This window comes from Daldinia loculata, assembly GCF_022478755.1.
Source record: "Daldinia loculata strain CBS 113971 unplaced genomic scaffold F4817scaffold_23, whole genome shotgun sequence".
Lineage (NCBI taxonomy): Eukaryota > Fungi > Ascomycota > Sordariomycetes > Xylariales > Hypoxylaceae > Daldinia > Daldinia loculata.
Window position 1 is genome coordinate 63,182 of NW_026054877.1, and position 27,323 is coordinate 90,504.

General features: G+C 46.5%; 11 protein-coding genes across 11 annotated transcripts; 4 read left to right on the forward strand and 7 right to left on the reverse strand.

Moving 5' to 3' along the window:
- Positions 1–1,040: 1,040 nt before the first annotated feature.
- F4817DRAFT_358575 (DUF1479-domain-containing protein) lies at positions 1,041–2,579 on the reverse strand (the record flags this gene model as incomplete). Its single annotated transcript, XM_049306046.1, has 3 exons — positions 1,041–1,363; positions 1,418–2,140; positions 2,192–2,579. 3 exons carry the CDS (start codon positions 2,577–2,579, stop codon positions 1,041–1,043), a joined length of 1,434 nt encoding a protein of 477 aa, XP_049159219.1.
- A 941-nt stretch (positions 2,580–3,520) lies between these two features.
- F4817DRAFT_315666 (uncharacterized protein) lies at positions 3,521–5,439 on the forward strand (the record flags this gene model as incomplete). Its single annotated transcript, XM_049300569.1, has 2 exons — positions 3,521–4,733; positions 4,784–5,439. 2 exons carry the CDS (start codon positions 3,521–3,523, stop codon positions 5,437–5,439), a joined length of 1,869 nt encoding a protein of 622 aa, XP_049159220.1.
- Positions 5,440–6,101: 662 nt separating this feature from the next.
- F4817DRAFT_315667 (deoxyribose-phosphate aldolase) lies at positions 6,102–6,878 on the forward strand (the record flags this gene model as incomplete). The annotated part of the gene is made up of 1 exon (XM_049300570.1): positions 6,102–6,878. The coding sequence occupies one exon, from the start codon at positions 6,102–6,104 to the stop codon at positions 6,876–6,878; it is 777 nt and encodes a 258-aa protein (XP_049159221.1).
- A 501-nt stretch (positions 6,879–7,379) lies between these two features.
- Positions 7,380–8,159, reverse strand: F4817DRAFT_100610 (uncharacterized protein). Its single transcript, XM_049297329.1, has 3 exons — positions 8,064–8,159; positions 7,592–7,992; positions 7,380–7,422 (listed from the first exon to the last, which is right to left on the reverse strand). Coding segments are annotated over exons 2-3 (393 nt in total). The 5' UTR covers positions 7,984–7,992; positions 8,064–8,159; the 3' UTR covers positions 7,380–7,421.
- Positions 8,160–8,805: 646 nt separating this feature from the next.
- On the reverse strand, positions 8,806–10,223 carry F4817DRAFT_358578 (uncharacterized protein; the record flags this gene model as incomplete). Its single annotated transcript, XM_049306047.1, has 3 exons — positions 8,806–9,683; positions 9,756–9,965; positions 10,187–10,223. 3 exons carry the CDS (start codon positions 10,221–10,223, stop codon positions 8,806–8,808), a joined length of 1,125 nt encoding a protein of 374 aa, XP_049159223.1.
- Positions 10,224–11,092: 869 nt separating this feature from the next.
- F4817DRAFT_358579 (ankyrin) lies at positions 11,093–12,758 on the reverse strand (the record flags this gene model as incomplete). Its single annotated transcript, XM_049306048.1, has 2 exons — positions 11,093–11,798; positions 12,724–12,758. The coding sequence occupies 2 exons, from the start codon at positions 12,756–12,758 to the stop codon at positions 11,093–11,095; spliced, it is 741 nt and encodes a 246-aa protein (XP_049159224.1).
- A 1,659-nt stretch (positions 12,759–14,417) lies between these two features.
- F4817DRAFT_336839 (arginase) lies at positions 14,418–16,296 on the forward strand. Its single transcript, XM_049303217.1, has 3 exons — positions 14,418–14,772; positions 14,852–15,435; positions 15,507–16,296. Exons 1-3 carry the CDS (start codon positions 14,689–14,691, stop codon positions 15,817–15,819), a joined length of 981 nt encoding a protein of 326 aa, XP_049159225.1. The 5' UTR covers positions 14,418–14,688; the 3' UTR covers positions 15,820–16,296.
- Positions 16,297–17,528: 1,232 nt separating this feature from the next.
- F4817DRAFT_315671 (uncharacterized protein) lies at positions 17,529–18,269 on the forward strand (the record flags this gene model as incomplete). The annotated part of the gene is made up of 3 exons (XM_049300571.1): positions 17,529–17,722; positions 17,802–18,076; positions 18,169–18,269. The coding sequence occupies 3 exons, from the start codon at positions 17,529–17,531 to the stop codon at positions 18,267–18,269; spliced, it is 570 nt and encodes a 189-aa protein (XP_049159226.1).
- A 168-nt stretch (positions 18,270–18,437) lies between these two features.
- Positions 18,438–19,125, reverse strand: F4817DRAFT_100708 (uncharacterized protein). The gene is made up of 3 exons (XM_049297331.1): positions 18,936–19,125; positions 18,766–18,865; positions 18,438–18,701 (listed from the first exon to the last, which is right to left on the reverse strand). Exons 1-3 carry the CDS (start codon positions 19,030–19,032, stop codon positions 18,671–18,673), a joined length of 228 nt encoding a protein of 75 aa, XP_049159227.1. The 5' UTR covers positions 19,033–19,125; the 3' UTR covers positions 18,438–18,670.
- Positions 19,126–20,077: 952 nt separating this feature from the next.
- F4817DRAFT_100745 (glycosyltransferase family 90 protein) lies at positions 20,078–22,517 on the reverse strand. The gene is made up of 2 exons (XM_049297332.1): positions 21,276–22,517; positions 20,078–21,200 (listed from the first exon to the last, which is right to left on the reverse strand). Exons 1-2 carry the CDS (start codon positions 22,213–22,215, stop codon positions 20,101–20,103), a joined length of 2,040 nt encoding a protein of 679 aa, XP_049159228.1. The 5' UTR covers positions 22,216–22,517; the 3' UTR covers positions 20,078–20,100.
- Positions 22,518–24,918: 2,401 nt separating this feature from the next.
- On the reverse strand, positions 24,919–27,181 carry F4817DRAFT_100777 (S-adenosyl-L-methionine-dependent methyltransferase). Its single transcript, XM_049297333.1, has 2 exons — positions 25,139–27,181; positions 24,919–25,057 (listed from the first exon to the last, which is right to left on the reverse strand). Exon 1 carries the CDS (start codon positions 26,998–27,000, stop codon positions 25,180–25,182), a length of 1,821 nt encoding a protein of 606 aa, XP_049159229.1. The 5' UTR covers positions 27,001–27,181; the 3' UTR covers positions 24,919–25,057; positions 25,139–25,179.
- Positions 27,182–27,323: the final 142 nt, after the last annotated feature.

Consider the following 27,323-nt stretch of genomic DNA (forward strand, 5'->3'; position numbering starts at 1 on the left):
ATATTTAAAGTTTATTTAAAATAATTAAAATGTTTTTAAAAAATATTACGTGTTTATTTTTTTAAATAAACGTTATTTAATTTTATTATAATATAATAATTAAAAAGCCGATTTAAATATAATTTAAATTATTGTTTTTATATTAATTAAAATTATAAAATAATATTAATTATAACGTTAAAATTATTATTTTTAAAAAATTATTTAAATATATTATATATAATGTATATAAAATAATTAAAAATTAAATTAATAATTACATCTTTTAATTTAATTAGCCGAATTATGCTTATTTAATATAAAATAATGAAAAAATTATATATTTTACTTTATATATATCCGTATAATATACTATGCACCTGTTATATTACCTTTTTTAAAAAGTTCCGACCCATTTTCTTGATTTTGGCACAAATGTCTTAACCGTCCACCATACCCCACGCTTCTTTTTTTACACTCCTTTATCAGCAACGATTACTAAAAATCTTCATTATATGAGACATCTAAAATTCCGCGTAACCCTTCTATAGCGTAAAATCTCACGGAAATGCCCAATCATTATATTGGCTGACCAGAGGTAAATGGTCTAGGGTGCGATACAGCGTATGCTTCTCTTACTAGTCTGGATACGGGTTTATAGATATCATTATCCAAAACGGCCAATTCCGGGGTTCCAATGAAACCTTCTGTTTCTACCTTAGTTGGGTACATATCACTTACATGTCAATTCACGCTGTTATTTATCCTCGTACGGTGGCATTTAACTAGGCAAATAATAAAATCTCATTTGTTAACATACCTGGCACCTTATATACTATAATTTGGTATCAACATTTATATACAATGCATGTGTAACGGTTAGTTATAATACTTTCTCAAAACACTACTCATGTAGCTTCTTTTTGCTTCTCAGGCTTCAGGCTTTGTGGTAGCTTAGCCCCCGGTCGAAGCCCGCAAGATATATCCTCCCCTATATTCACCACAGTCCGACGGCATTGAAAGAAAAAAAAATCTCAGCTGCGAGTCATCCAAACAGGCTCCTAAAATCCCAGGATCTCATTCGCCAGCGACGTAACTGTCTTTGCTCCGCTAGTGTCCGTTGGAGCCGGGTCGAGTTTTTCAAACCCGAAAGCTCGTAGCCCGTCAGCGGCGGCATACGAACGAAGATGCGATTCGGTCTGCCTATTGACGTGGTCGGCTTCGCCTCGCCCGCCTGGAAAATCAGGGCCTGGGGTGCCGTTTAAGAAAGCGTTCTTCTGTCGTGCGAGAAACCTAGCATTTATCTCGGTTAATGGGCAGACCGGTATATACAACACGCTGGAGTCCGAATTTCCCTTGTGCACTTTGTCGACGGCGTGGATGGCTAACCAAATTATCAGTTTCCATAATGCGGAAGGGTGCAGGCTTTTTTGCTTACAATCACAATGCCACACCACGTAGTCGCCCGGCTTGATACGTGGGACGTGCACCATAGTATTTTCGAGGTCTAAGTGTGGGTGGAGAGTGTTATCTAACTCTTGCCCATGTCCAGGAGTCGCGCCGTGGAGTTCACTCGTCATATCAGCGCCGGCATATTCCCAGTTCTCGGCGGCGAGATACCTTTCTGGGGACGCTTGATCGAGATCCTTAATGGGCCGGAAGAACGGACGAAGCAGTAAGTATGCCGTTGAGAGTTTGATTGCCGGATTCACCATAAGGGTTCCCTCGAACGGCTGTGTGGTGCTCATACTTAGCCAGCCTTGAAACATTCGGAACATGGAGCAGGCGCCCAACCCGTTATAGTTATCAACAACGGCGGACACTCGTGTGCTAGCATCCCACGGGTCGTACTCTTCCCAGGAACCTTCAAATATCTTATTATACACACCACCACGCCCGTACCCGTTCAACTCCCACCTTTCAACGCTGCCCCCGTCAATATGCGGGCCCAAAGCAAAGTTTGCATCGCCAGGTTGCCTGATACGAAGACGGTCGGCATATGATAATGGCTGCGATATAGAAATAGGGCTTTCGGGATTCGATGTGCGCCACAGTTTCATGAGCGCCGCTTGGACTTTTAGCATGTTCGGATGCGCCCGAGCGCGGAGTTGCGGTGCAGACCAATATAGCTCGTATACTTGAGGATCATGCGGCGGGAAGGCTGGTTTAGAGTCAGATAACAGAACATGCTTGGCTATTACTATGGTGGTACCTTTTGCTTGGGGATTCTGTCTCACATACTCCTCGATTTCACCCTTGAAGGACCGAGCTTCGTCTTCCGGGAGCACCCCCCTAATGACAGCGACACCTCTCTTCTCAAGCTCGCCGCGGAGTTTAGTAAGATCTGTGTCTAAGTCCTGAAAGTCGAGACTAGGAATGATCCCGGGACCTCCTCTGGCGATTATCTTATTCTCACGTTTCAGCTCGGCGAGAAGTCGATTCCAGCTATCAATTACACGATCCTCATGACCGCTAACCAAAGTCTTCTTGAGGTCAAGAAACCGCCGAGGAAGAGGTGGTCTAGCGGCGCCGGATAATGAGACAAAGGCGTCGGAAATATCACCCTCCCTTTTAGTCTGGGTTTGGGTCGCTGTCCCCATGACTGATCTTATCTGGTGAGTGTTTATTGATAACCGCCTCGGAATAGTGCGCAACATGATATCGGTGATAGTAAAGAGTAGATTGGTAAGTATTTGATTAACTTCTTCTTAAGCTAGAGGATATAAGGAGCAGGTTGACAACATCTACCTAACCTTATAGTCCTTATTGAGACAAGGCATGGAAAGTCACGAAGGAAGATGAGTTTTATCATACTGTTTAGGTAATGCTATATATGGTATCTCAATCATCGATTCTACTTGAACATCTTACCTACATCTAGGGGAGGAGAGTTGCCGGAATTTCCTATTTAGGTTTCTTGAATTCCGACAGCAGCGCGGCGGTTTTAGTGTAACGCACCAAGAACGGGTATCACACATCATACTACGTAGGTAATTTGGTATTTATTGTATTGCCGCGGTCCTAATTACTAGTCAAGTTTTAGAGTATTAGAGTAGAAGAGCCGGTATAAGTCTCCTTGTCAACTATCCAATCACATAACGTCGGAGTTCCCATTATTACTGCCTAGTTAGGTAGTTAATTACTAAGATTCTTGAGCGGGGGCCGTTCGGGTCTAGATACGGAGTTGCCATATTTAGTAAATCCGACTCCGCCTCTCCTAATGTTCATACGATGTCTACCAGCAGCACAACGCGTGTACAAACCTGCTGATCGGTTTGTTCACAAGAGCTTCGTAATATTTACCACACGAATAGCGCAGACGGTGCTTGCTTTATATGTGAGTACCTCGCTTAAATAGCGATATCTCTCGGGATCCTTTCGGTCATTACCTTCTTAGGTTATTCGCCGACATCCTGGTTCGCGTTTGCTTTCTCGGTCCCGCCGTACTGAGAATGCCATGCTAAGAGTTTTCCTCTCTTAGAAGTTAATACTACTTGTGATCAGCGTCGGAGTTGACGTTTCTGGGGTATCGCCGCGGTTCATGGCCATGGTTAGATTCATCGAGTCCGACTCGACAGGTTTACCCCTTAAGAGGAAGCAGGTCGCCCAGGCCTGTGCTAGGTGCCGACGCCGGAAGAAGAGATGCTTTCATAGTCACGATGGCGATATCTCTAAAGGTAGTCCGCCTAGTTTGACATCCGGGGAAGGGGATGCTACGACCCGTAATCCAACTGGCCACCCTATTCCTCCACGATGCGAGCCTCTCCGTAGTCCCAACGACGCTCAGAGTCCGGAGCGACATGCTTCTAGATTTGTTGGCGACCTGAGCCCCGAAGCAATTCTTATGGAGGCTACGAGTCTCTGCTCAACTCGCGATGTATCGGTGAGAGGTGGCTTGGGGATATGGCAACCTCGAGCACTCGATGTAGATAAAGCGGCTAGTCCCCTTTCCTTGAGATCACCATCGCGACAAGCCGTTCAGGACATACTTAGAGTATACGTAAGGAGTCATTGCCTTCCTTGCTGCCCTCCGCCTTCAGACTATGTGGTTCTCCGCCGTATCTACTTTGACAAGCTGGATACTATCTTCCCTATCCTCGGCCACTCGACAATTCAGTCCGATGAAGAGATAAAAGAGAAAGTGTTAAAGCAAATAGTTAGCCTTGCGGCTGCTTCCGACCCTGAAGCTTCGCGTCATCTTCGTTTGAACCCCGAGGGTCCTGTCCTTTCTCGGCATGACTTCTGCACTCTTCTATCGGATGCAATCCAAACGACTATCGACGCCGGCCTCATCACGGACCGTATCTTCCTAACTCGCATACTAGCCGCTTTGTCATTATATATGCAACCTCGCAGTCCTGACGAAGCCGACATCCCGGCGTTGCTTAATGGTCGTGCGGTTCATCAAATGCATACTCTAGGATTACAGATGGCTTCGGAAGAAAGCCATACGAATAGCCAAGCTACTCGTTCCTTGTTATGTTGTCTCTGGGCCTTGGACCGCCTTAATAGCGCATTTTACGGGCGAGCTTGTCTCATTCACGAAAGAGATATCGGTTGGAACCTGGACGATTGTATTGCAACGCAAGCACCACTCTTCCGACTATTTCTGATGATCATCGGCCTCCTCGACAAGGTTATCGGTTTATACCGCCCCGGAAGCCGGAGAGAAAAGGAATTCATTATTGAGCTACCCATCTTTGAGCAAATGATCATCGACGCCGGAGCGGTTCGGGCTTCAAGCTCATGTCTAGGTAAGTAAATGTCTTGACGACTAAAAGAAGTTGTACTCATGTCTAGTTAGCTTCGCTTGAAATATTCTACCATTCAGTTGCCATACTTTCAAGCCAGTCACCATCTGAAAATCGCTCTACTGCCCTCCCGGCGCCTGCAACAAACAGCCGTCGATCTTTGGCGGCCGACCGAATCACTTCCATCGTCGGACGTGAGTTTCTAGGGCAGCTATCATACTTGCCTATAATTCCGTACGGCGTCTCCTTGTCGCTTAGTGTGTCGTATCGGAAAATGCGTCATAGCAATATCCCCATGTTTAGAAGTAGGGGCAAGCAATCCTTTATGGCAAACACGTCGCTACTAAAATCAATGGACGACACTTTCTGGACCGCGAAGACTACAGTGGCAATGGCTGAACAGGTTCTCCAGGAAATGGACAAGGCGGTTGCGTCGATAACACAGGAAACCGGTTTGGTAGATGCTTCAAAGAAGGGCGAGTCGGCACCACGAGACCGAGAACTGCCTCCTCCGAGCGCGGACGATGCTCTTAACAATTATAATACTCACGGTGCTGAGTTTCCGATTCTCGAAGAAGTCTCGGACCTTGATGTTTTCGGTCATTTTGACCCAACCTTCGACTTGGGCGCAGTAGACGCCGCCCTCGAAGGAAATCTCGATTTCGGAACCTCCTCCAACTGGTTTGACTGGCAGCAACTATGGGGTTAAATTCCGAGTGGACGCGTATCGGGAGAGCAGGTTTCCTCTAGCATGATGCGCTTCTATTACTACTAAACATACCTCCTAAGGTATCCATATATACATACACGCACACAAATATATATAATATAACACGAGGTTCGTATGAGTTTACTTGCCTGTAGGTACTTTCGTATCACACCCCCTGATTCTTACCTTCATGTTCCTTGCATATGTAGGTACCATCGTGGCAACGAATCACTGCCATATTAAGTGTGTGCTGCATGGGAACTAACTCGAGTCTAGCATATATTGCATCCATGCCTACCCAAGTATCTAAGAACACGCGCGGAACAAGGGGTAAATTGAGCTAACACTACACTATGAAGTGGCGATGATGGAAAATCTGTACTCTAATCGCAATGTGATGCGACAAACCCCGCATCGCCCACAGATCTTGGGTCCTGTAACGGAGACCCAGAGTTATTAGGGCATCTCCTAATATATCCAAGTTCCTGGTATCTACCGTTGCTCAAAGTGATTATCTATCTAAGGTAGGTAGAGGTAGCTTATTGACAAGGGTGAATTTACAACAGATATCGCTCCGAGACGTTCAATCTCGTCTCTCGTGAAGCTCATCCACGAGGATGGCATCATATTCGAGCCTCACCAGCTCAGCCCCTACCCAAAAAATGGCAACGCGTACAGCCGTGGCCGTGAGTCTCGCGCAGATCGCCAAAGTCATCGACCATTCCTTGCTACACCCTGCCATGACCGATAAAGAGATCCTTGCCGGCCTCGAGATAGCTAAAAGGAACAAGGTCGCAGCGGCATGCGTCAAGCCTTACAGCATTTCCGCGGCGAGGGACGTCCTTGACGGATCGGGAGTTCTCATATGCGCCGTCGTTGGATTTCCTCACGGGAACAGCACCACGGCTATAAAGGTGCTCGAAGCCGAAGATGCCGTTAAGACGGGAGCCCACGAGATTGACATGGTGGCCAATATCGGCAAGGTCCTCGGGGGCGACTGGGAATACGTGACTAATGAGATCCGCGCTGTTAACGATACCGTTGTGAAGCACGGCGCCATTCTCAAGCTCATATTCGAGAACGACTTCCTCCAGGACGAGCACGTTGCGCATCTGTGCAAGATCTGTACGGCTCTAACTGTGGCTTTTATAAAGACGTCGACTGGCTTCGGATTTGTAAAACAGCCCAACGGCTCGTACACATCCAAAGGTGCTACCGTACCGCGTCTACGGTTGATGAAGGCCAACATCGGACCTAACGTACAGATCAAGGCCGCCGGCGGGATACGAACGCTGGACGAGGTAATGGGGGCTATATCGTTAGGTATTACTCGAATTGGTACGTCAGCTACTGCTGCTATTATCGATGAAGCTATCCGTCGGGGAATCAACAATCCCCCGGGCTTCGCGTTGGTGTCTCCGGTAGATTCTCATGGCTGAGCGCGTCAATTTTGATAGTTATAAATTTAAGGATGGTATTGTCTATAGACTATCGTGCATCCAACTGGCCTGGTCTGATTCAGCAACACATCAGACGATTTAGGTTACTCCTTAATACGATCGCTACTACGCCCAGATGTGATATATACATGGGGTAGGCTATCCAGAATCATCTCGATACCCTATGGGCTCCCCGTGTAGCTTTCGTCTCAGAGCTATATATGGTAAGATGAATACTCCAATCGAGACGAAGCTGTGGAGTATTCAATAAACATTCCGACGCAGGTAACAAGACGTCAGAGAGATGACTATTAAATTTTATTCCATTTTCGCTATTTACGCCAAGTCTAATCACATCTCGCTCTCCCACGCTCCTACTAATACGTCTCGACTGTATATCGTATTTACCATTACGAGAACTCCCATTCTGCAAGTTGGTGCCCCAAGTAGTCGGCCTTAACCAACGGCACGCCTTTATGCCTTAGAATATCGTAGAGGGTGGTTAAATGGAAGTAGACCGTCGGCACTAGAAACTTGGTTACATCTGCGAAGTTGTTAGCATTGCCAACCCGAATTTTAGAGTCTCATCGAAGCAAGAACGGAAGCATTGAAATAATAAGAGGATTTTCTTTCGTTCACGTACTGCAAGTATGATTAGCTTTATTTGTCTCTAAAAACACAATAGATGCAAGACTATACTATACTATACTTACCAATCTACAGCCTTTGCGCTAGTTTTCCGCGGGCCCACGTTAAACGAGATGATTTCAGATTCCTTCCCGTCGACATCCTCGGGCTTGATATCCGCCAGCAACTTGAGCACGTCGGCGATGATGCTATAGTTTTCCTCGAGCGACCATTCGTCTACCTGCGTAGGCACCAATTCCCTGCCTGCCAACAAGTGGGATGCGATCCTCGCAAACAACACCGTGACCCCGACCTGCTTCGAAAGCGAGAACATATCCGGGGCCAGGCGAGCAGCGACTAGTTCTTGTACGGGCGTGCCGGTGCTTTTGGAGTACTCCTCGGCTTTCTTGAGAAGAGTCTCCTCGGTTCGGAGGACCCGAGTTAGGACGGGGATGGTCAGCTCGTAAAGGGATGCCATGATGGAGTACTGAGGAAGTTATAAGTTATCGCTGAGGATTAATGAGACAGAGATATTCGAGGCTACGTCAAATATCTTACCCCGATGGAAAGAGTAGGTAGTGAAATATGTTGGTCTGTCAAGATGAAGTGTATTGAATGTGTTTAGGCTGAATTGCAAATTATTCTAGATCTAGCTGGCCATTTATAACTTTATACTTTTATACCAGTACTTCTATATATCAGCTACGGCTTCAGTACATACGTCATGCATAAACATCAATAACATTAGTCGCTACAGTCTCGCCCCTGATCCGACAACCGAATGAAACGTCGTCGTCGTGAAGCTGCTATGAAACTGTATCAAAAGTACCATTTCTAAGCTACCGCTTACTAATTCCCCCATTAAGCGTCTTAATTATTAATATTCTTCTATTCTTCTTTCTATTCTTCTAGATTACATGACAAATTTCCGTTTCACGGCCGAAAATCATAATTATGTAGCAAATGGTCATTGGCGGGTAATAAATTCCAGAAGTAAATATTTGGCACGGTGCAATTAGACAATTTGCAACCCGAAGTAGTAAAGCTAGTTGGCGTTCAAGGCTAACGACACGGTGCGATATTTTGAAATAAGACTACCTATTTTATAAGCAGCGCAACTACCGAATACCTGGCTAGACTAGAAACATATACCGCTTATTGGCGCGCTGGTTAAAACCATTTTAAAATGACTGTGCGATGTAACCCCTATGAGGTGAATATAAATCCCGAACGAAAAAAAAATAAAAGCGGTCGCGATGGTCTTAGTTATAAATCAGCATCTGGATACGAATGCTGGATATTAATCCTTTGTAATCCAAAGCCAGATGACCGGCTTCTCTCCCGTCCGTCCTGTCCGCGAACGGTCCCAGCCTAGATCTCTTAGCGTCTTGGTCATAGATTCACTATCACCAGAAAATGTGACTCCCCTATACCACTTTCCGTTACCTCCCTGAATCACTTCGGTGACCTTGTTCTTCTTTGGACAGGGGTTGAGAGCGCCAAAGCCCACTAGGAGCTCCGCCAACGTCGTGTTGACAGGCACATGGTAAGCACCAAAGTTCATCGACATGCCTTCAGGGAGTCGCCAGGGGGCAGTCGACGATTTGACCACATGAAGCTTCGTGTGTTCGGGCGGAAAAAAGTAGTTATATCCAGGCTCGCAACCGACACCACCAGTCGAGTTGTTCAGGTTCAAAGCCGGGGCGTCGAGATTGACAACGGGATGAGGGTTCGGCAGGCGGGGTCCCTGGCTAGGAAACACAGGGACCGGGTGGTTATATCCATTCTGAGGTATAACATACACCGGGGCCTGGTTATTCGGTCCGGGGACGACGCCGCCGGGTAGACCAGAGATGCCCTGGTTCGGGAGGTAGCTATACCCACTAGAGCCGGTATAGACGACGCCAGGGACGACGTTACCGAAGGACGGGTTGGCATTTGCGTTCGCAGTCTGGTCCGGGCCGAACTGCGGATGCCACCCATTTCCAAACGTCTGGGCGGCCATGATCGGTGTAAAGGCCGGAGTATAATCCGTGTAGTCCCCGGAATAATGGACAATGTGAGTAAAGAAGTTGTCAAGGACCTCCCCTTGCAATTCAGTACCGTTGTATTCGTTAGGGAAGTTATTAAGGTTAAGTTGTGCTTCTATGTTATCTCTAAAATATTCGTCTCCTTCGTCTGTTGCAAAGGTCTCTGTCATAAAAGTCAGTACGGATACAGGGAAAGATCATAACAGGGGTAATAACCTACCAGTCGCGTTAGATGCGTCAGATGTTAAGGATTCGGCAAACTCGGTGGTAGCGTTATCCCTGTAGCCGATGAAAATCTCGATATGCCAGAGCTCACGGGCCTCGGAGTCGTAGAACGAACCGACAACCAGCCAAGCCCAGGAGCGTCGAGATGGATGAATCCAGAAGTATTGGCCGACGATGAGCTTCGTAGCCGGGTGGGGCAATTCAACTAGAGTCTGTAGAGGATCCAGCTTGAAAGACGAGCAGAACGTGTCCGCCTAAATAGTTTGGAACCTGAGAGTTAAGTAGTATGCTGGAAGCAAGAACCTGTGCGGAGAGCAGCAGGAATTTGTAGTGAAGACTGTGCAGCTTTCCGCCCAGGACAGTGTCACGGCTACTGAACTGTTGAGATAGTGTCGTGTTTGCTTTTATCACAGTACATCCAGCTACTAAGAGACTCAAGCGTGAGATGGTAGATCATAGTCATCATTACCAGATGAATAGGGGGGCTTCAATGGTTAAAGGCATTCCACGAACAGACTCGGTGGTAGAGGCGGGAAGTGAATCGTCCGGTAGATTCATCATCTGCTCGGTCACCCCCCTACCCAACTCATCTCATGTGATCGCCGCTCTTCTTGGGATGGAAGATTGTAGTACATGTACCAAACCAGTCTGAATAATCCCGCGTCCAAGATTATAGCGTAGATAGAAAGACACCATGGAGATTTGATGTATAGTTGCCTTTTGGATTAGGTAATGGTCGTCACGTACTGTAAGAGAGTAAGTCAATGTAGCGCCCGACATTGACACTATAATTCGGAAGCCTAAAAGCGGCAAACCATTCAATGGCACTACCGGTGTACGAAAAGGCGGCAAACCCTAAATCAGACTGATCTCTATTTCGTAAGTAGCGGTGATAGGCCGTGTTGTCTAGTCACCCAAAGCCAGTGCCAAGTATTGACGCATTTCCAGCAAGTGATACAGTGAGTGTTCAGAGTAGTCACTTGCGATGGACGTGGGATATGACCGCAACACCACTGCGAGGGTTGGTCGTTAGGGACAAGGTCGTTTGAATGATATCATCTTCGTGCCACAAGCACCATTTTCGCGGACCTTGTCGGAATTTAATTTGAACACCAGATCCGGTGGTAGCACGAGCTTAGGACTTATTAGAAGTTTGCCAACTCGCCCAAAATGCGTACATAAACAGTGGAGGAAGGCGGCTCCATAGCGCTTGTAGAGGCGGGAAACTCGGTTCCCCAGATAAGTATCGTGGAACATCGTGAGGAATAGTACCGACGGGCCGCGCGAGTAGATACTTCGTCAATATGTAGGTAGTCGTACCAAATATTAGCTTCAGTTTACCACGTTGATTTCTTCTTCGACCATTCGGACGGCGCCTCCCTTTCTCCCTTCCTCTACCTCATTTTTAATCCGCCTTCGCTTCTCAACCTCAGAGACAAGTCCTTTGAGGTAGACTTCAGCCTGTACGGTTGCGCTGTATGCGATGGCGGTCCAACTCCATACATTTCTCTTCTCGGGGTCGGCTCCTGCAGCAAGCAATGTCCGTAGAACGAGGAGGTTACCGTTGCTGCTGGCGAAATGTAGAGCAGTATTCCCGTCGAGATCCGCATTCTGGACGGCATTTTGCGCCCCTCCAGGCACGTACGTGAGAAGAATCTGTAGTACCGTATCATGACCTCCCATGCTAGCCTCCATGATAGCATCCCTACCTCGAATATCCCGTCGGAGGATGGATGTGGGATCGCTCTCGGCAAGAAACAAGACGACTTCCGTATGACCCGCGGCGGCGGCTAGCATCAAGGCCGTCTGATGGTCATCGTTCAAAGCCGGCGTAGGAAGCTCGTGACCGAGAGCAACTAAGACCTTGCATACCTGGAGGTGGCCAAGGCTGGCGGCAAGGTGGAGGCTCGAATTAGAGAGGCCGGTTGCGGAATGGTCTGGGTTATGAATTAGACCTAGGTGAGATTTCACAATGCGACGAACAAGGGAGGCGTCGTTGCTATGGACTGCTCGTCGTAGTCTTTCGGATGGCTCGATCCTAAGGTCCGTGATACGTATTAGATTTTGCGGGTAATTATTGGGATGTAGAACCGCTAGAAGAGCTGTTACTTACATGATGTTTTAGTATGGGAACGGATATCCACTAGAGATGCGAGGACGGAGGACGTGGTGATGCGCAGTCGACGGGTCAGTCTATGGCACCGCGCGGATGCCGGCGCATACGGCAACCGAACCTAACCTCCAACAAGCAAACACTCGTGACCCAGAATTTTGTATACTTACCTGCTAACTACGAGATACCGAAATTTTAGAGACAAGAACTGATGAAGAATTCGATGATTATCACGACGCTTATTCAAGGTACAGTCAGACAGTCTTAGACAAACATAAGCAAGCAGGAGCTGACGTCGTCCTGTATGTCCAATTAGGTACCTAATTGATAGATCCCCCGCAGAGGTAAGCGCAGGTACTTAGGTATCTAGGTACCTCTATCTACCCCACCTACGTAGCATCGTTTCAGGTTTGAGGTGTTTATCCTTGCTTCCCGCGCACCTGCTAGGATATATGTACCTTAGGTACCTGGAGATTATGCACCCCGAATTTGTGAAGTCTTTGATGTTCCTGTCTTGCTATGCCATGCCATACTTTATTCGTCGTTTGTAAGAGCGTTTCTCGGATAGAGCACAAATATTAATTAGATGCTGCGTCTCCGAATTGTTCTTTACCCGATTCTCAGCATTGTTGATTGGAATGATAAGAAATGCGAGCTAAATAATTTAGACCGTCAGGCGTCAGACAGTCTCAGGTCAGCTTGATTCTAATAACTGCAGATCCTGGCTAGAGCAAACTATCTTAGTCGCCTACAAGTAAACAAATTCCCAGTCAAGGTACTCTTGACAGGCCTAATAGGTATCTATTTAGAACCCTGCCTTGACGCCGAAATAATCTAGCTAGGCAATAACGAGATATATATAAGACCTAAATTGTGTAAAGGCATTAGGACAACGGCAGAACTCCGAAGGGCCAATTATAGCGTCAACGTACTCGGGTGCCTTCAACAATAGTTATATTTCTTCAAGAGGTCTCTACGGTTCTTCATAAAATACTCTATCATACTTAGGTAAATATTGCTTGGTGAGAGAGTTCTCTAGCTACTATAGATGTAACCTCTATAGCCAAGACTTCGAAAATGGTAAACCCTACGACTATGAGTATAATGTCATAAGTTCATCGACGTTAACACAATATTTGGTGTCTTAAATTCAGCATTGGCCATGTGTTGTTTTGTTACCTTTGATCGAAAAGACGCAATTCAAATATAACCAGTACACTTTCGCGCAGTTGTACTAATATAAAGATAACCCTACCATCTGAAAGCTAATCTTTAGGAATTGACTAAGTAAAGTTCTATAGCAGACTGGATCGGTGTCCAAACGGCATTGTGAGTATGCTGTTGACACGTCAAGTATAAGTCTATGCGGGTAAAAATGAGCATATTAAGCATCATACGTCTAAGTTTAACCCGGGTAAACCCTCTTCAAGCTCACCACTAATTAAATATTCAATTTTAATTCCAAGTATTAGAGCAATCATATACACCAGTAGAATACGCAGGGCGGTGTTGTGGCTATTCGCCTAATACTGTAGATAAAATGACTCTGTTGGTTTATGCCCCTCAGAATTCACTTCTGTATAACAAGGCTTAGAATCAAGGCGTGGGTTGCGTTTTGGAGAGACAACGGAAATAAAGATACAGTAGCTTTCCTAAGGACCTTCCCCTTCCCGCACCCCGAAGCAGAATTGGCTTATCTAGAACAACTTATTGAACGGCATCGATAAGGTGGTGTCGATTGAACGGCTGAAATAAATTGGACCGTCCACATGAGGTGGGCGGTAATCGTATCTACTACTGGGCTTCCGGATCTAGATTGTCGGGGAAATATCTAGATCTATCTTTTACACAGGGAAACGGTACGTTGATTGAGGGTTTGTCGACGCTATTACTTAAGATGATATCGGATTGCAGTAATATAACAGAAACTAAAGAAAGAGGTCATGGGAGAGAGGAAATGTGTGTCATGAGTTGAGAATCGCTGACGGTACGTCGGCTAAGCTGTAGCCGTTAAAAGGAAAGCGCCGGGTTGAAACGGCTTTGCTCGACCAAGCAGCCAAGGCAGAATGCAAGATCATCGTGGGGATCTATGTACGTAAGAGGTCTTCTAATAGAGGAAAATACAGGGGAAAACGGTAGTATTGACCTAATAGAATTTGGTATTCTTCTTGTACGCCGATGCCGGTGGTGGTTGGAATCTTTACCATTGTAGGGGATTATTTCTACCATTTTACGTACTGCATTCTCGGTACTAAACATGGGATAATGCACCTAAGGTTTTAGGGCGTTGTAGTGGCTTATTTAGGTAGGTCTAGGAGCATATCTCCATGTGGCTACCCGGATTGATTAGATTACAGTGCATATAGGCGCAGTTCTTACCTGTAATCCGTACATAGGCCACCAATATGCGATACCTATCAAGGTAGTTGCCGGTACTTTCCATCTTAACCCCCACCGCTCGGTACACTTAGCCTTTAAAAGCTTAGAACGTATATGCACTGAAGAGGGACACGAAGGCGTAGTGGGAAGAAACAAGTAGTACCGCTGTCATGTGCCAGAAAATTTATGAGATATCGGGAGGGTAGGACCGAATTTTCAAGCTTCCAACAATTCCTCGCTTGAGATTCTTGTATTTATAAAGACTCTTACACTTTTAACACGTACACTCTAACATACTCTCCAATTGCTACCATTAGACAGACAATTTAGATTTGTAGACCGGCGGACTAGTTATAATAACCATCTCCCGACTCGATTGTATATCACCAGCACTGCTCCCTTCTTCAAACCCATATAGGAAACAAGGCTACCAACAATGAACACCTCCATGGTCAAGTCCAAGTTTCTTTCCCACCCTGAGGACCTCGGCGTCGTAGCCGTCGGTTTCTCGGGTGGACAGGTATGATGAACCGCAATTGCTATAACTATCCCCTCGGAATATCGCAGCAGCTTACGAGATGGCTATTATTCACTTGCAGTGTAAACCTGGAGTTGACGCCGCTCCTTCGGCTCTGATCGAGTCTGGACTACTTAGCCAGCTTCGAGACGAGCTCAACTATAAGCTACACGGTCACGACACTGTACACTCGTACACCGATCTTGTCCCGAAAGAAGACCCTCCTTTCCGGAATATGAAGAACCCCAAGGCTGTAAGCAGCGTCACTGAGCGTCTCTGCGATCAAGTCTACGAACACGCCAAAGAAGGAAGGATGGTTTTGACCTTAGGTGGCGACCATTCTATCGCAATCGGCACCATCGCCGGTTCAGCTAAGGCCACGCGGGAACGGCTCGGCCGCGAGATCGCGGTTATCTGGGTAGACGCACATGCCGACATTAACACACCCGAGACGAGCGATTCCGGTAATGTCCACGGGATGCCCGTGAGCTTCATCACCGGCCTCGCCAAGGAAGAAAAACCCGAGTACTTTGGCTGGCTAAAGCCTGAGCATCTCATCAGCGTGAAGAAGCTCGTATATATCGGACTGCGAGACGTAGATCCGGGCGAGAAGCGGATCCTTCGCGAGAACGGCATCAAGGCATTCAGCATGTTTGATATAGATCGGTATAGACCTCCCCCTTCGTAGTTATATGTTGTATAGAAACGTGCTAACATGCGGCTGCGCCTTGGTATAGATATGGTATCGGTCGCGTCGTGGAGATGGCGCTTGCGCATATCGGTGCAGACACGCCAATCCACTTATCCTTCGACGTCGACGCGCTCGATCCGATGTGGGCACCTAGCACGGGAACGCCAGTCAGGGGAGGATTAACGCTGCGCGAAGGAGACTACATCTGCGAGAGCGTTCATCTAACAGGAAGCCTCGTCGCCGTAGATCTCGTTGAAGTTAATCCGAGTTTGGCACCGGAAGTCGAGCTGGGAGCTCACGAAACGGTTCGTGCAGGATGTTCGCTGGTACGATGCGCTCTGGGTGAATCTTTGCTATAAATTGATTAAAATCACGAATGCGATTAGAGTCTGTTCACACCACAGCAGAAATGAGTATGTCGGTCCATTAGGTATGATACTGGGATCATCACGGCGGCGGTTTAGTATATATACGGGATACATATGTTAACACATGTTCTGGGGATTGGTTAAGCTAGACTAGACGGCGTCTACTCATAGAGGAAATGGGAAACATGCCTTAGCAAAGACGACGAAATGAAGCATGAACTCCAACATTGAAAAGTATATTGGTCGATGGGTGATTTAAGTAGCTGAAGTGAAGTTAGGCATCGAATCATCACATGTAGAATAAAACATGCGAGGTCGGGCAACGCCTTAATACCTGTATAAGTACGAAGTACATCTATATGGTACATCTATAGGTACATATACAGGGGTTGTCCCCAACTTTAAGGTACCTAGGTAGCATGGTCTTGGCAGATGATCTTGTATTTTATAGGAATAACATCACAGCACGGTTTTGCGCCTTACAAATTACCAGCCACCACAGTTTCTTATCACATTTTTCCCCCTCTGCGATTTGATAGGTGCTAAAGAGAAAGAGCGTTACAATGCTCCTCATACAGGTAATTACCTCGCACACATCGGGGTCACGTAAGGTGGAATTTAGTTATTTACCTACTTATTTCTAATGCAAATCTATAAGCGCTAAATTGTTGTCTCCTCAATCTTGCTTGAACAAACAAGTCTTTCAAATTTCATGCTATACCTCTATGTTTCTATGATTGTAACTATAATATTTATCAACTATTCATATCAAATCTCTAGCATTGCCGATCTTTTATCCTGGTCTCAATAGTACATACCTCTCAACCAAATAGGTATCAGTACCTAAACTAAGGTACCTGCACTACGATACGCCAACAGGTCCCGCTCATCCCGCTCGGTGTCTCGGTGCGCTGCCGAAGAAAAAAAGAAAAAGCGCCCAGCGCCTTGTTGACTATTACGAATATTTCATATTAGCCCGTGTAGCTGTACCTAGCCCCAATTCAACAGTCTATCCCTCACACGACGACAACGACTCGAGGCCGTACCACGTAGTTCTTTTCTGCGCGAGCCTGTCTGACTGTCTGACAGCGCACGATCGAAAGCGGATGCGCCCAGTCTCGCGGGGCTCCGGCACCTGCATTTGCTCAGAAAAGGCGACCCAATCAGCCCTCTAGCACATCGATCGACCGCGTGCGAAGCAGCTCTGAGCTGGCAGTTCGCCGTGGCTCTACTTCGTCAGGCTTCTGCGAGTTAGGCGATTCGGGAAATTAATACAATTACAATTACAATCGCAATTAAACCATATGACGACGTCCCTCGACTCTTAGAGCTGTTGCCGTCAGAACCGCCGTCGCGAACACAATTCCTGTTTGGAAAAACGACGTCTTAAGGAGATATAAATAAATATTATTCCTTGTAACGATCGAAGACACAAACGCGGGACGGGACGGGACCGGGAAGGACGAAAACGCGGTTGGATATTATTATTATTAGGTCGAATATCTCGAGTCCTCTTAGAGAAGAGCGTCAATTCGACTTTACCTTAGAAAAACTAGGACGAGCGAATTACTAACCTCCGCATTACAAGCCTTCGACGTGGGAGGAGACGAACTCGACTTCGATAGAGCTCCAGCCTCGCATTACTTGTATTCCTTAGAGTCAAACGCGCAAACGCAAGCAAACGCAACCCCAAATCTATAATGGCCGCATCAATAGTAACCGGCTCCGACTCGGTCGTCTACGAGCGCCGGATAGCCCGTATTCATAGATACCACTGGCCCGCCATCCAACTTAACGTGTGGATGCTCATAATGCTGGCCGCGTCGTGCTGCATCATTGGCATCTTCGCTACCTTTATCGGCGTCCAACAACAGCTGGAACTCTATGTTCCCTGGTGAGCAGATCTTATACTACTCGCCCTCTTAATTGCAATGGGGTGTATTGTTTTCTAACCCAAGTCTGTTCTCACGCAGGTACTTTCCTTATTTTATCACCGTCTCAGCATTAACAATCGTCTACATCGCTACGCTGCTATGGCTCATAGCCCAACGACGGCTCCTCCCTTCCATAGTCATACTCGGCTCCTTCATGTTCTTCGTGCTCTGGATGGTAGGGCTCATCGTCGTCAGTATTGAATTGTGGGGCCCCGTCGGTTCCGTCAGCTCGAATTGTAACCTTTTGGTATGGAGCACGTCGCCGACGGGAAATAACCAAGGAACATTGGCGTGGCTAGAGCAAAGATCTATATGTGAGCAATTCCCGTGTTTGATCCCTTCTAACATTCATTTACGGCATGTCTACCCATTTTTGCTTGGTTATTTGCTAACACTTCGTCGGAAGGCCAATCGTGGCAAGCAGTTTTTGCTTTCGCTCTGATCGGATGCATATTTTTACTATGGATTATCGTGATGGCAATACAAGTGTTTTACGATGACGCTTAATTTTTTACGAGATGTACGGTTCAACGTACGGGTTTATGTGTTATGTCTCATGGACTAACTCTACTTACGGGTAGAGTCTGATTATTTATTAGAGCAAGATGATTGGCTATACGACGAAAGTTTCCGGCGTCTCGGCGTACAGATGTTGAGTTTGAACTTTTTATTTTATTTAAATATGAGAGATATGAGAGATATGCCCATCTTTCCTGGATAGGTTAACTAATAGCCCATTGCTCTATACCCTTTCTTCGATTAAGGAGCGACGAATTACTGGACAATTCAGATGTCAGTTATAACCCTCTGTAGCTATTTGTTGGTAGCTTTTCCATGTGAAGGATTGATTAATTGTTATATCCAAAGTGCATATCCTCCCTCATAATTCGACAGCGCAATGTTCGCACCTAGTTGGAAATCTTAGAGTTGATTTTGTTTCTACGTGCCAACAAATGTTAGTTTCCCGGGAAGAAATTTGGGGGGTTGAATGGCCTTAACGCACCCAGTCGCCTTCTCGTACAGATTGCGAGCCTTATCTGTGCCGCTCTCCAGTTGCGAGTCGGAGAGTTTACCTCCCTGCTTCTTGTTCATGAATCCGGCGACTAGGAAAATAATATGTTAGACGTCTATCTAACTTAAAGAGATAACTTGCGCGCAAATGGGACAACATACTTTTATCTCCGAAATCCTTCTTCTCGCCAGTCTGTTGGGCATTGGTGTTGCCGGTGTTTTGCGAGTTACCGCTGGCGAAGTTCTTGAGGGCATCCATTGTTGTTGAATATGTGATAAAAGCTGAGTACTTGGTGTAAGTAATATAGATATTTAAGAATCTTTAGAATAAATATTTGTAGTTGTATTGAGTAGATATGAGAGACAAATATTGAATACTCGAGAAGATATCCTCAGCTTTATACCGCCGTAGCTTCGACTCTTTTACAAAGCTCACCGCGTCCGGTATGTCTGACATGTGTGATGACGTCCACCAGACGCCAAGGTACGTAATTCAAGGAACATGCCGATCTCGATCTATATATTTTCCCCGAAAGGGCTACCAAATTTTTTTTTCTTGTTTTGCATTGTCTCGGTTTGATCGGATAAAATGGCATAGAAGGATCATCGGAGAGACATCATTTGTCTTACCATTGCTATGTTGCTCTAAACTTGCACAAAGTCCTGATTACCAAAATTGGTAGGTATTTTATGTAATTGTCGTAAAGTTGTAGAACATTGCCGCTACGTCATACTTATAACATAACTACCTAGGTATATTCACATGCACCTATATCCCAACTATACGAAGTAAATATATCATATAACAAGAAGACCCCTGACTATAAAAGTGAATATACAAGTTTTAGCACCGCTAAGATGCCATCGTTCCAAGTGCATGCATTAGTCTAAGATTATTATAGTCGTTCCAAGCGGGAGATCCCGTTGCCATTGTCCAGGGGTAAACGGAGCCCATCATATCAAGCTCTCCAATGTTATACTAAGTCTACGTGAATGCAAAACAAAAATACTCTCAATCATCCAAGCTATGGACCGAGTAATCGAAGATAAAATAAAATATTGTAGTACTTTCCTAATTTCGCTACCGCAGGTAGCCACCTAGAGACTTCCATGTTCATCTTTATATACACCATCCAACGCCAGTTACCCAGACCAATTGGCCATATGCTCGAGCTCATCTGCTCCATGCTGGCATGCCAACATTTCAATGCCTTAACCCACCCTAACGCCGTCCTCGTATTGGTATATCGACGATGTTATACACTAAAGCTCGTCATCTAAAGGGTATGTGTCATGATTAGTTACTTTCGTCCTTCGTATCTCCCCTTCACGACCGCAAATCGTCAACCCAGCCCATGATTTCTCTTCGGTCGTCCGCGATTCGCGCGTACTCCAACAGCAACCGCAGCACGTAGATCTGCATATCTTCTTTCCTGAGCACCTTTTCGGCCCAGGCCTTTCCGTCCGTCGCGATCTTCTCGGCTACTTCGTCGTGTCCAGGAACGCCGTCGTTGTAGCCGAGGAAATATTCCATGATACCATAGTAATCGCTGAATCGGTTATCCATCGGCACGAAGTGCTTCCAGGCCACTAGGCGGCTGTCGTGCCACTCGCGCCAGAGCGTGCTCTTTATGGGCAAACTCGTACTTCGTAGGAAGCCTAGGTAACGCCCCGAGAATGAGTTGCCATCAATGTCGGGAAGATACTTGTAGTAAAACTGAATCGCTAGCTTCTGGCCGAGTACCGTTTCGTAGTGCTCGTCAGTATATATACAGTGCCCGTCTTTCTGCTCGGGTTCTATGTCAGGATCGCAGAACAGGTCGGTGAAGCCAACATCAGACCACTGCGATACCCACGCACCCAGCCGCCTCTCCTTTTGCGCCGCTAGATTGTAGGTCGTGCTAGGCAGTTCAAAATTGATTGGCGCCTCGATATCCTCCTCGGCGCGCTGGAGTTTGGTTCCGTTGTTCATCGAGACGAATCGATGCCGCTGAAAGCCCTTCCAGTTCGATTCAGTGTTGCGGCCCCCGGTAGCCACGCCGCGCCAGATGAGAGGGCCGATCTTGCTATCCCACGACGGCCCATGGTCATCTCCTCCGGTAAACCTTTCTTCCTCGTTCCAATACATGGGAGCCGGAAGAAGGATCTCGTTGTTAGTGGCCAGCTTGCTTCCTCCAAACATCGGGAAGAGAACCTTGGTCGCAGACGTTGTTAAGGGCCGTATGAAGATACCTTCAAGTCCTTGTAGATCGGGCTGATGGCAAAATTCGGACGAGAGCGTCGAGTTGGCCACATATCCTTGGTATTGATGGGGTGTTGCCCACTCCGGGGAGAAGCTGGGTTTACCGTCGAACGAACTAAGGGCGGGCTGTTTGCGGGCAGGGCTGTCGGGAGGACAACCTCGGCGAGCGATTAACCAGTACGGGTCTACAAACTGTTAGCATATACATTCGGAATATTCACCATGTCTACCCTGGGGTGACAATGAATGGTTGGTCCTACTTGTGTCTTCCCAGTCCTTATCGACAGTATGAATGGACTTGTCCTCGTGTTTAACTGGGGGTGGCAACTTCTGGAACTCGTTGACGATGCTTTTAGCGGGATTCAAAATTCGGCTCTGCTTTTCCTTCTTCATGTAGGCATTGATATCCTCCCACGGTACTACAAGTCGCGGCTCGTCCATTGCGTTTAGAGCGATATCCATATCAGGTAGCAAGTGCTCGATAGTCTGAATCATATCTAACCAGATCTGAGTCCAAAACCAATCGCTCTCGGCACTCGCATTGCCGTTGCGTATGCTAATAACCATCTCGTAGCCCGCCGCCTCATCGCGAATGCTGGAAGGTTCTAGCCCCCAAAATGGATTTAGGTCGTGATAAATCTGATCAAAGAAATCTTCGACTATGACTGCATCATTCTCCTTCGCGAACTCGTACCACTTATCGAAACCTGGAGGCGGATGCCGCCCGCGACGTTTACGATAAGCTTGGGCAGCTTCGGCCAGCGTGTTCGACTCCTTAGCTAGCAGGTCTTCGAAATCTTTATCAGCAACCTTGATTAGCTGGTCGATAGGGTGGTCCGTAGGGGGTTTCGGCGGGGCGGGTTGGACAGGTTGGACGGGTTGGACAGGTTTCGATTCGTGTACTGGCTTGTCTTCGTCGTCTTGATTTCCGTCGTCTAGATCTCCGTGGACAGGTTTCTGATCGGTAGACGGATTCTTGGCGGGTTGATCAACAACGTCAGGTGTCCCATGGTTGTAAGCGGGGGAAGATGATGATGAGGATTTAAAGGAGTCGCGATCGGAAGTTAAATAGGTATTAGATGTTTGAGACTCTTGGGGCTTATTAGAGAGGTAGTAGAAGATACCGAGCAGGAGCACGGCCGGGAAAATATATCGGACGAGGTGAGAGGGCCTCCTCGGGGGAAAAGCAGGCGAGCGCATGGCAAGGGAGAGACGTCGGCCGCCCTAAAGACGGCGCCGGTACGTCGACACTGCTTCGAAGATGAGATGAAACGTTTCGTAGCGCGCTCGAATATGGTGGCACGGTTCGAGTAGAGTAAAATGGGGAGGCTCCCGGTCTGGCTTAAAAGTCAAATGTGTCGGCAACGATAGAAGGAAGAATCGGTAGAACGATATCAAAACTTTGTTTTGGCAACAAACGATTGGATGTGAAATGTTTACAAGGAAAGGCCAAGAAAAAAAAAAGATAGTAGACGTAAAAGACAGACGAGAATAAACTAGGAGTAGACGGATTCAATCCTTGAATATGTAGGAGAGATAGCAGGACTCGAGGGAAAATATTATGAGGAGACAATATGATACAATTATTGAGGCGGAGTGGTGTAATTCAGTGGGTAGATCTGGGTGACAGGTTTTACTAACCATGTAACTTGACTACATGTATCTCATTGACAGGTACAAATTGCGCTTTGGCTTGTCGTTGAACATTGGACGGTGAAACAGTTGGAACAAAGTTTCGTAAAGTTTGCTAAGTTTGTTAAGTTTGTGAAAAAGTAAAATAATAAAAAAGACTTTGTCCATGGGTTCAGATGAGCTGGCTTATTGGGGGAAATTTGATAAACTCGCGAGCGAAGACGCTTCTAGGCAAAGGTGGGTTAGTACGTTCGATACTGCATGTAAGCTCACCCACATTGGTACAAAGTACGATACCTACAGTTAGATATGTACTGTACATAGTGTGTATGTCGCACAATACGGGTCTTACCGTACTGTACATGTTACGGACCGTGGGGCTAAGGAACGCAGTAAAATTGAATACCAGCTCCCCGGGCCTTACAGATAAATGATGTCTTTACAGATATGCCGGGCGGGTGACCGAAATCTGTAGCGTCACAAATACGTATATATTATAATAATCCCGGGAAGATAATAATAGGTTAAGTACCTACGTGTCCTTATACATTGGATATAACATAAGTCAAGTACTTAACCTATATATATTTTCATATAAACACATATACAGATATATATCAATCTGTAACGGCGCAAACTTATAATTATTCTTCATCTTATCTCAGAAGCCCCCTTGGCGCATCGCACGCATATGTGGTTCTTCTAATCTCTACCATAATAGCTGAAAGCGGCACAGCTCCGCGCGCTCACCTAATAGCAAACATAAACAGGGGCCAACACCATATTACTAGTAAAAAACGTGCAACATTCCTAAGTCCCCATATTTCCGTTAATCCAACTTGCCTGCAACACCTTATTATCACGGGACCGAGCCGATCATTGGAGATCACTTCTCACGGAGCTCGATCTCCTTTCGTCTTCATGTTCACAGACATATAGGAGGAGGAGAGATATAATAGACCTGAAGTACATGTACATACTACCCCAGACAAAAGGTTACATAAGGTTAAGTACATACATGTACCTTATGTGCCTCCCAAGCTTAACGTTCTTCGATAGAACTAGCGCCGAGCTAACCCCGCGCTAACCTCAATTTCAGATGCACCCCAATTCTAATCTTCCAAGTAACAGACAGCATCAATGTTCCAGAAACTCGATAGAACGGCTCGTTATTCATCAAGATAGAGTTTCGATTTACCTGGGTATAATTCTATATATAAAAACGCGACGTTCCCTGGGGTATTATAAATTAACCAAGTCCGAATTATATCTTGTCATTGGCGGTGTCGTACCGATAAATTACCTAATAAGAGTCTGCTTTTAATGTACCTAGTTAATTGTGAAGTATTCTTAGCAGCTTGGGGTAAAGGTAACATTCCGCTCGCATATATATACTACATATATAAACCTGCATTGAGCGTATTTATCTAATTGGTGTTAAGTTAGGTGTAAGATGAATGTGGTATACGTTGCAAAGCTCGTAATTATGTCTGTGTGATAGAAGTGCCGACTTTAACTACTTATGAGCAAAATGCTATAAACAACGTTAAGAAAGAAACTAGATAAATAGTAACCTCGCCGACACCATCTAGCCTGCTAAGGCAAACAGGACCTCTTATTAACCCATTTTACGATGAGATATCGTATCGCAACGACTTAGACTAGGGTTATACAAAGCCAAGCCGACATCGTCAGCTTGTTGAGTGGGCTTATTTTGCTTCGGGTAGCTCTAGGGTGCTAGTTCGTAAAAGTAAGAAAAGGGGCGACTCTGTATTATTTTTTCGCGTTGAAAAGAAGGGCTCTGGAATTATATCTCAGGTGGTTTATGAACCCTATAGCAGCACCTCGCCAAACATCCCGTCGCGTCCTTTCGACAACGGCATTTATGAAACTAGAACGGCACGGAAACGGCTTGGCTGTTACTTGGTAAAATTAAAGCTTTAGGACTTGGAATATAACACCGCTCGTTTGCAATGAGCGAGATGTCGGACAAGATAAATAGGTACCTATGTTTGAACGGCACCTGTCCGTGACATTACTTCGGATTGTCATATGAAAACGCACTACGCTTTCAGTGGCTACCTTACGCATCTAGTATCAATAATTGAGCTCGCATTATTACAATCCCAATTGTATAGAGCTGTAAAGCCCATACGAAATAGATAAACGCATATTATGAGGGTCACGTTCTCTTCTGCTCCGTCATCTCGCCATAATGTCATGATCTCGCTCAGAATACGAATACCTTACCAGGTATGCAAATATGTATATAGAACCAGCAAGCTTGTCAACCCAAGGTCAGCCTAGAAGCCCCCAGACACCAATTATGATTGCGCACGTATTGCGGGTCTTCGAATCATAGTAAAATATAATATGGCCAGGCGGCGCAGAGAAGTTGGCCGTAACCCATCTTGTCAACACGTATTAACGCCTCTAGATTCTTACAATCATACATTATTTGGTCTCGCCGTACGATAATTCCATCACTTACCGCAGGGAGCCTAGATTGTGAAACGTCATCTCTCGTTGGAATCAGTCGGAACTCATAAGGTTATCTTCTATGGCTAACTCGTCGTGGGTGCGAGCGATGAGTTCGTGAAACTCGGGGCGGAAAGGCCACTCCATCCAGAGCTCTATAAGTTCTTCCCACTGCCGCGCATTCAGTAACCTCGGTGTCAGCTCTGTAGCTTTTATCTTAGTAGCCACTCCGCCGTGTTTCAAGTCTCTAGCGCTCCTCCAACGGGGTATGATGTAATCGGCGGCCCCTGGCATGAGGGCATCCAAAGCTTGGCTGATGGGAATGGTGCCGTGGCTCAACAGCGAGCTTAAAATTAGTTCGAAGTTATCACCCGCCCTATTCGAAGCTGGGCCGGTCTGGCGGAGTAACGGATGGACCCTTTTCGGTTGGATATCTAGCAAGCTGCATTCAATATTCGGGAAGAATTCTTCGGGCTCTATAACCATCGGTTCGTATGGTCTGCGATCCCAATGGAGCAGGGGCGGGTCTTGCCTATAATAGTGGAGATTGTCCTTGTAGGTGACGAATTCACTAATAAACCCCTTGGGATTGTCCTCCAGGTTGGCCTGTAATTCCCTTTCAAGGGCTTCGATTTCCCCGGGCGCCGCCTTGCCCGACTTGTAGAGAGTATTGATAGCATCGTAGCTCTTTATTAGTTCAAACATGCGCTGGTGCTTTCTTTCCTCCCAGTTGGCCCTCCACTGATAGCTCCGCATGCTCTTGTAATTATCCGAGTTTCGAGTAAATATTTCTTCCATATGTGCTGTCTCGAGCTTATCCAATACATCCTTGTATGGTCTCTTAAATACGGGGGGCTTTTTTCCGGGTGCGATATTTTTCTTTGACCTCGCATTTAGTCGAGCCTCCTTCAGACCTTCGGAAGACCTCCCCTCAGGTATCTGAATCTTGGCAGCTTGCATCCTCTTCCAGGTGGCAAAGTTACTACTCTCGTCTATGATGCTATCGCGGACGTACCAAGAATTATCGGGACCTTCGCGACCGCACACCTCGTGCACCCATTCGCAGCAGAGCTCGGTATCTAACGCCAGCTTCTTCCGCTTCTGCATCACCTTAGGGAGCATTCCGTACTTGTCGTCGTGCCGAGTCCATATTAGCATGCGGACGAGCCCGTAGCGTTGAAATAGGCCGCTAGTTCGGATAGCTTCGATAAACTGGTAGAGAACCAAATGCGCCATGGACGCGAAGGAGAGAAAGCGTCTCTGAGGGTGGAAAGCAATATTTGCAGTGACTAGCAGAGTATCGTTGCGTCGACTCAACTTAGCCGCGTCAGGTATGGTTTGGTGCGGTAGGTATTCTGGGGTTAGGATAGAGTTGAGCTCCCGCCAGACGAGCCCGGACGCCGGAACGAGCGTAGTGTTGGGCCGGTCGAGGAGAGGTTTGAGAAAGGGTTTGTATAATTCTTCATCGGGTTCCATCAGGATGTGAGAGCGCGGCTCGAGAAACTCGTGTAGCTTTCGGCTCCAAAGCCCGGCGCCGGGGTATATATCGATAAGGTCGCATCCTCTATGTCGCTTAAGGGACTTTCCGACGTATGAGATGATATTGTCGCATAACTTTTCGCTGACGATGTTAACCCTGGTCTTGTCACCATTTGGCTGGGATCGCGAGGCCTTGTCATGTTTCCCTCGCAGGCTCTTTGGTATCCATAGCTCCGTAGCAGCGAGCTCCTCAGCGAGAGGGCCTGATGGTATTACTGCTGACCTGTCGAGAGATTTTGAGGCGAGCGTGCGCCTCGCTAGGGCGGTAGTGGGCGGTCGATAGAAGATAGAGCGGGGATTGAAGGTGTACCGCGCATTACCACGGAAATTAAACATGTGAGATGTGTGGAATGTTAATAGGGCAGACAGTTCTAAGGTCGTTCTAAATGAGAAATCTTATAATGCGGACTCCTAGCATTCATCCATAGGAGGTATGTAAGTTATCGTAAGCTTCCAGTTATATGTAAGTGAGGTTAGTGATTTGGTGATGTAAGTGAAGGGCCAGTCGCCTTTTTTTTTATCGTCTCGAGATTTATGTAATTGGGTGTCCACTCTCAACCCCTGGCGCATTACATAATGTTAGTTACGTCAGTAGCATATACCCCCTGTAGGATATATCCCTGTAACTCCCTGTAAGGCTGTTAGGTAATGTACCTAGT

Bases quoted from the DNA above. Each gene is read 5' to 3' on its own strand.
- F4817DRAFT_336839 (XM_049303217.1), top strand. From the start codon at position 14,689: ATGAACACCTCCATGGTCAAGTCCAAGTTTCTTTCCCACCCTGAGGAC. The intron at 14,773-14,851 runs GTATGATGAACC...ATTCACTTGCAG, and splicing joins TCGGTTTCTCGGGTGGACAG to TGTAAACCTGGAGTTGACGC. The intron at 15,436-15,506 runs GTATAGACCTCC...GCCTTGGTATAG, and splicing joins AGCATGTTTGATATAGATCG to ATATGGTATCGGTCGCGTCG.
- F4817DRAFT_100777 (XM_049297333.1), bottom strand. From the start codon at position 27,000: ATGTTTAATTTCCGTGGTAATGCGCGGTACACCTTCAATCCCCGCTCT.
- F4817DRAFT_100610 (XM_049297329.1), bottom strand. From the start codon at position 7,983: ATGGCATCCCTTTACGAGCTGACCATCCCCGTCCTAACTCGGGTCCTC.
- F4817DRAFT_100745 (XM_049297332.1), bottom strand. From the start codon at position 22,215: ATGCGCTCGCCTGCTTTTCCCCCGAGGAGGCCCTCTCACCTCGTCCGA. The intron at 21,201-21,275 runs GTAGGACCAACC...AACAGTTTGTAG, and splicing joins TAAGGACTGGGAAGACACAA to ACCCGTACTGGTTAATCGCT.
- F4817DRAFT_100708 (XM_049297331.1), bottom strand. From the start codon at position 19,032: ATGGATGCCCTCAAGAACTTCGCCAGCGGTAACTCGCAAAACACCGGC. The intron at 18,866-18,935 runs GTATGTTGTCCC...TTATTTTCCTAG, and splicing joins GAAGGATTTCGGAGATAAAA to TCGCCGGATTCATGAACAAG. The intron at 18,702-18,765 runs GTGCGTTAAGGC...GTTGGCACGTAG, and splicing joins CTGTACGAGAAGGCGACTGG to AAACAAAATCAACTCTAAGA.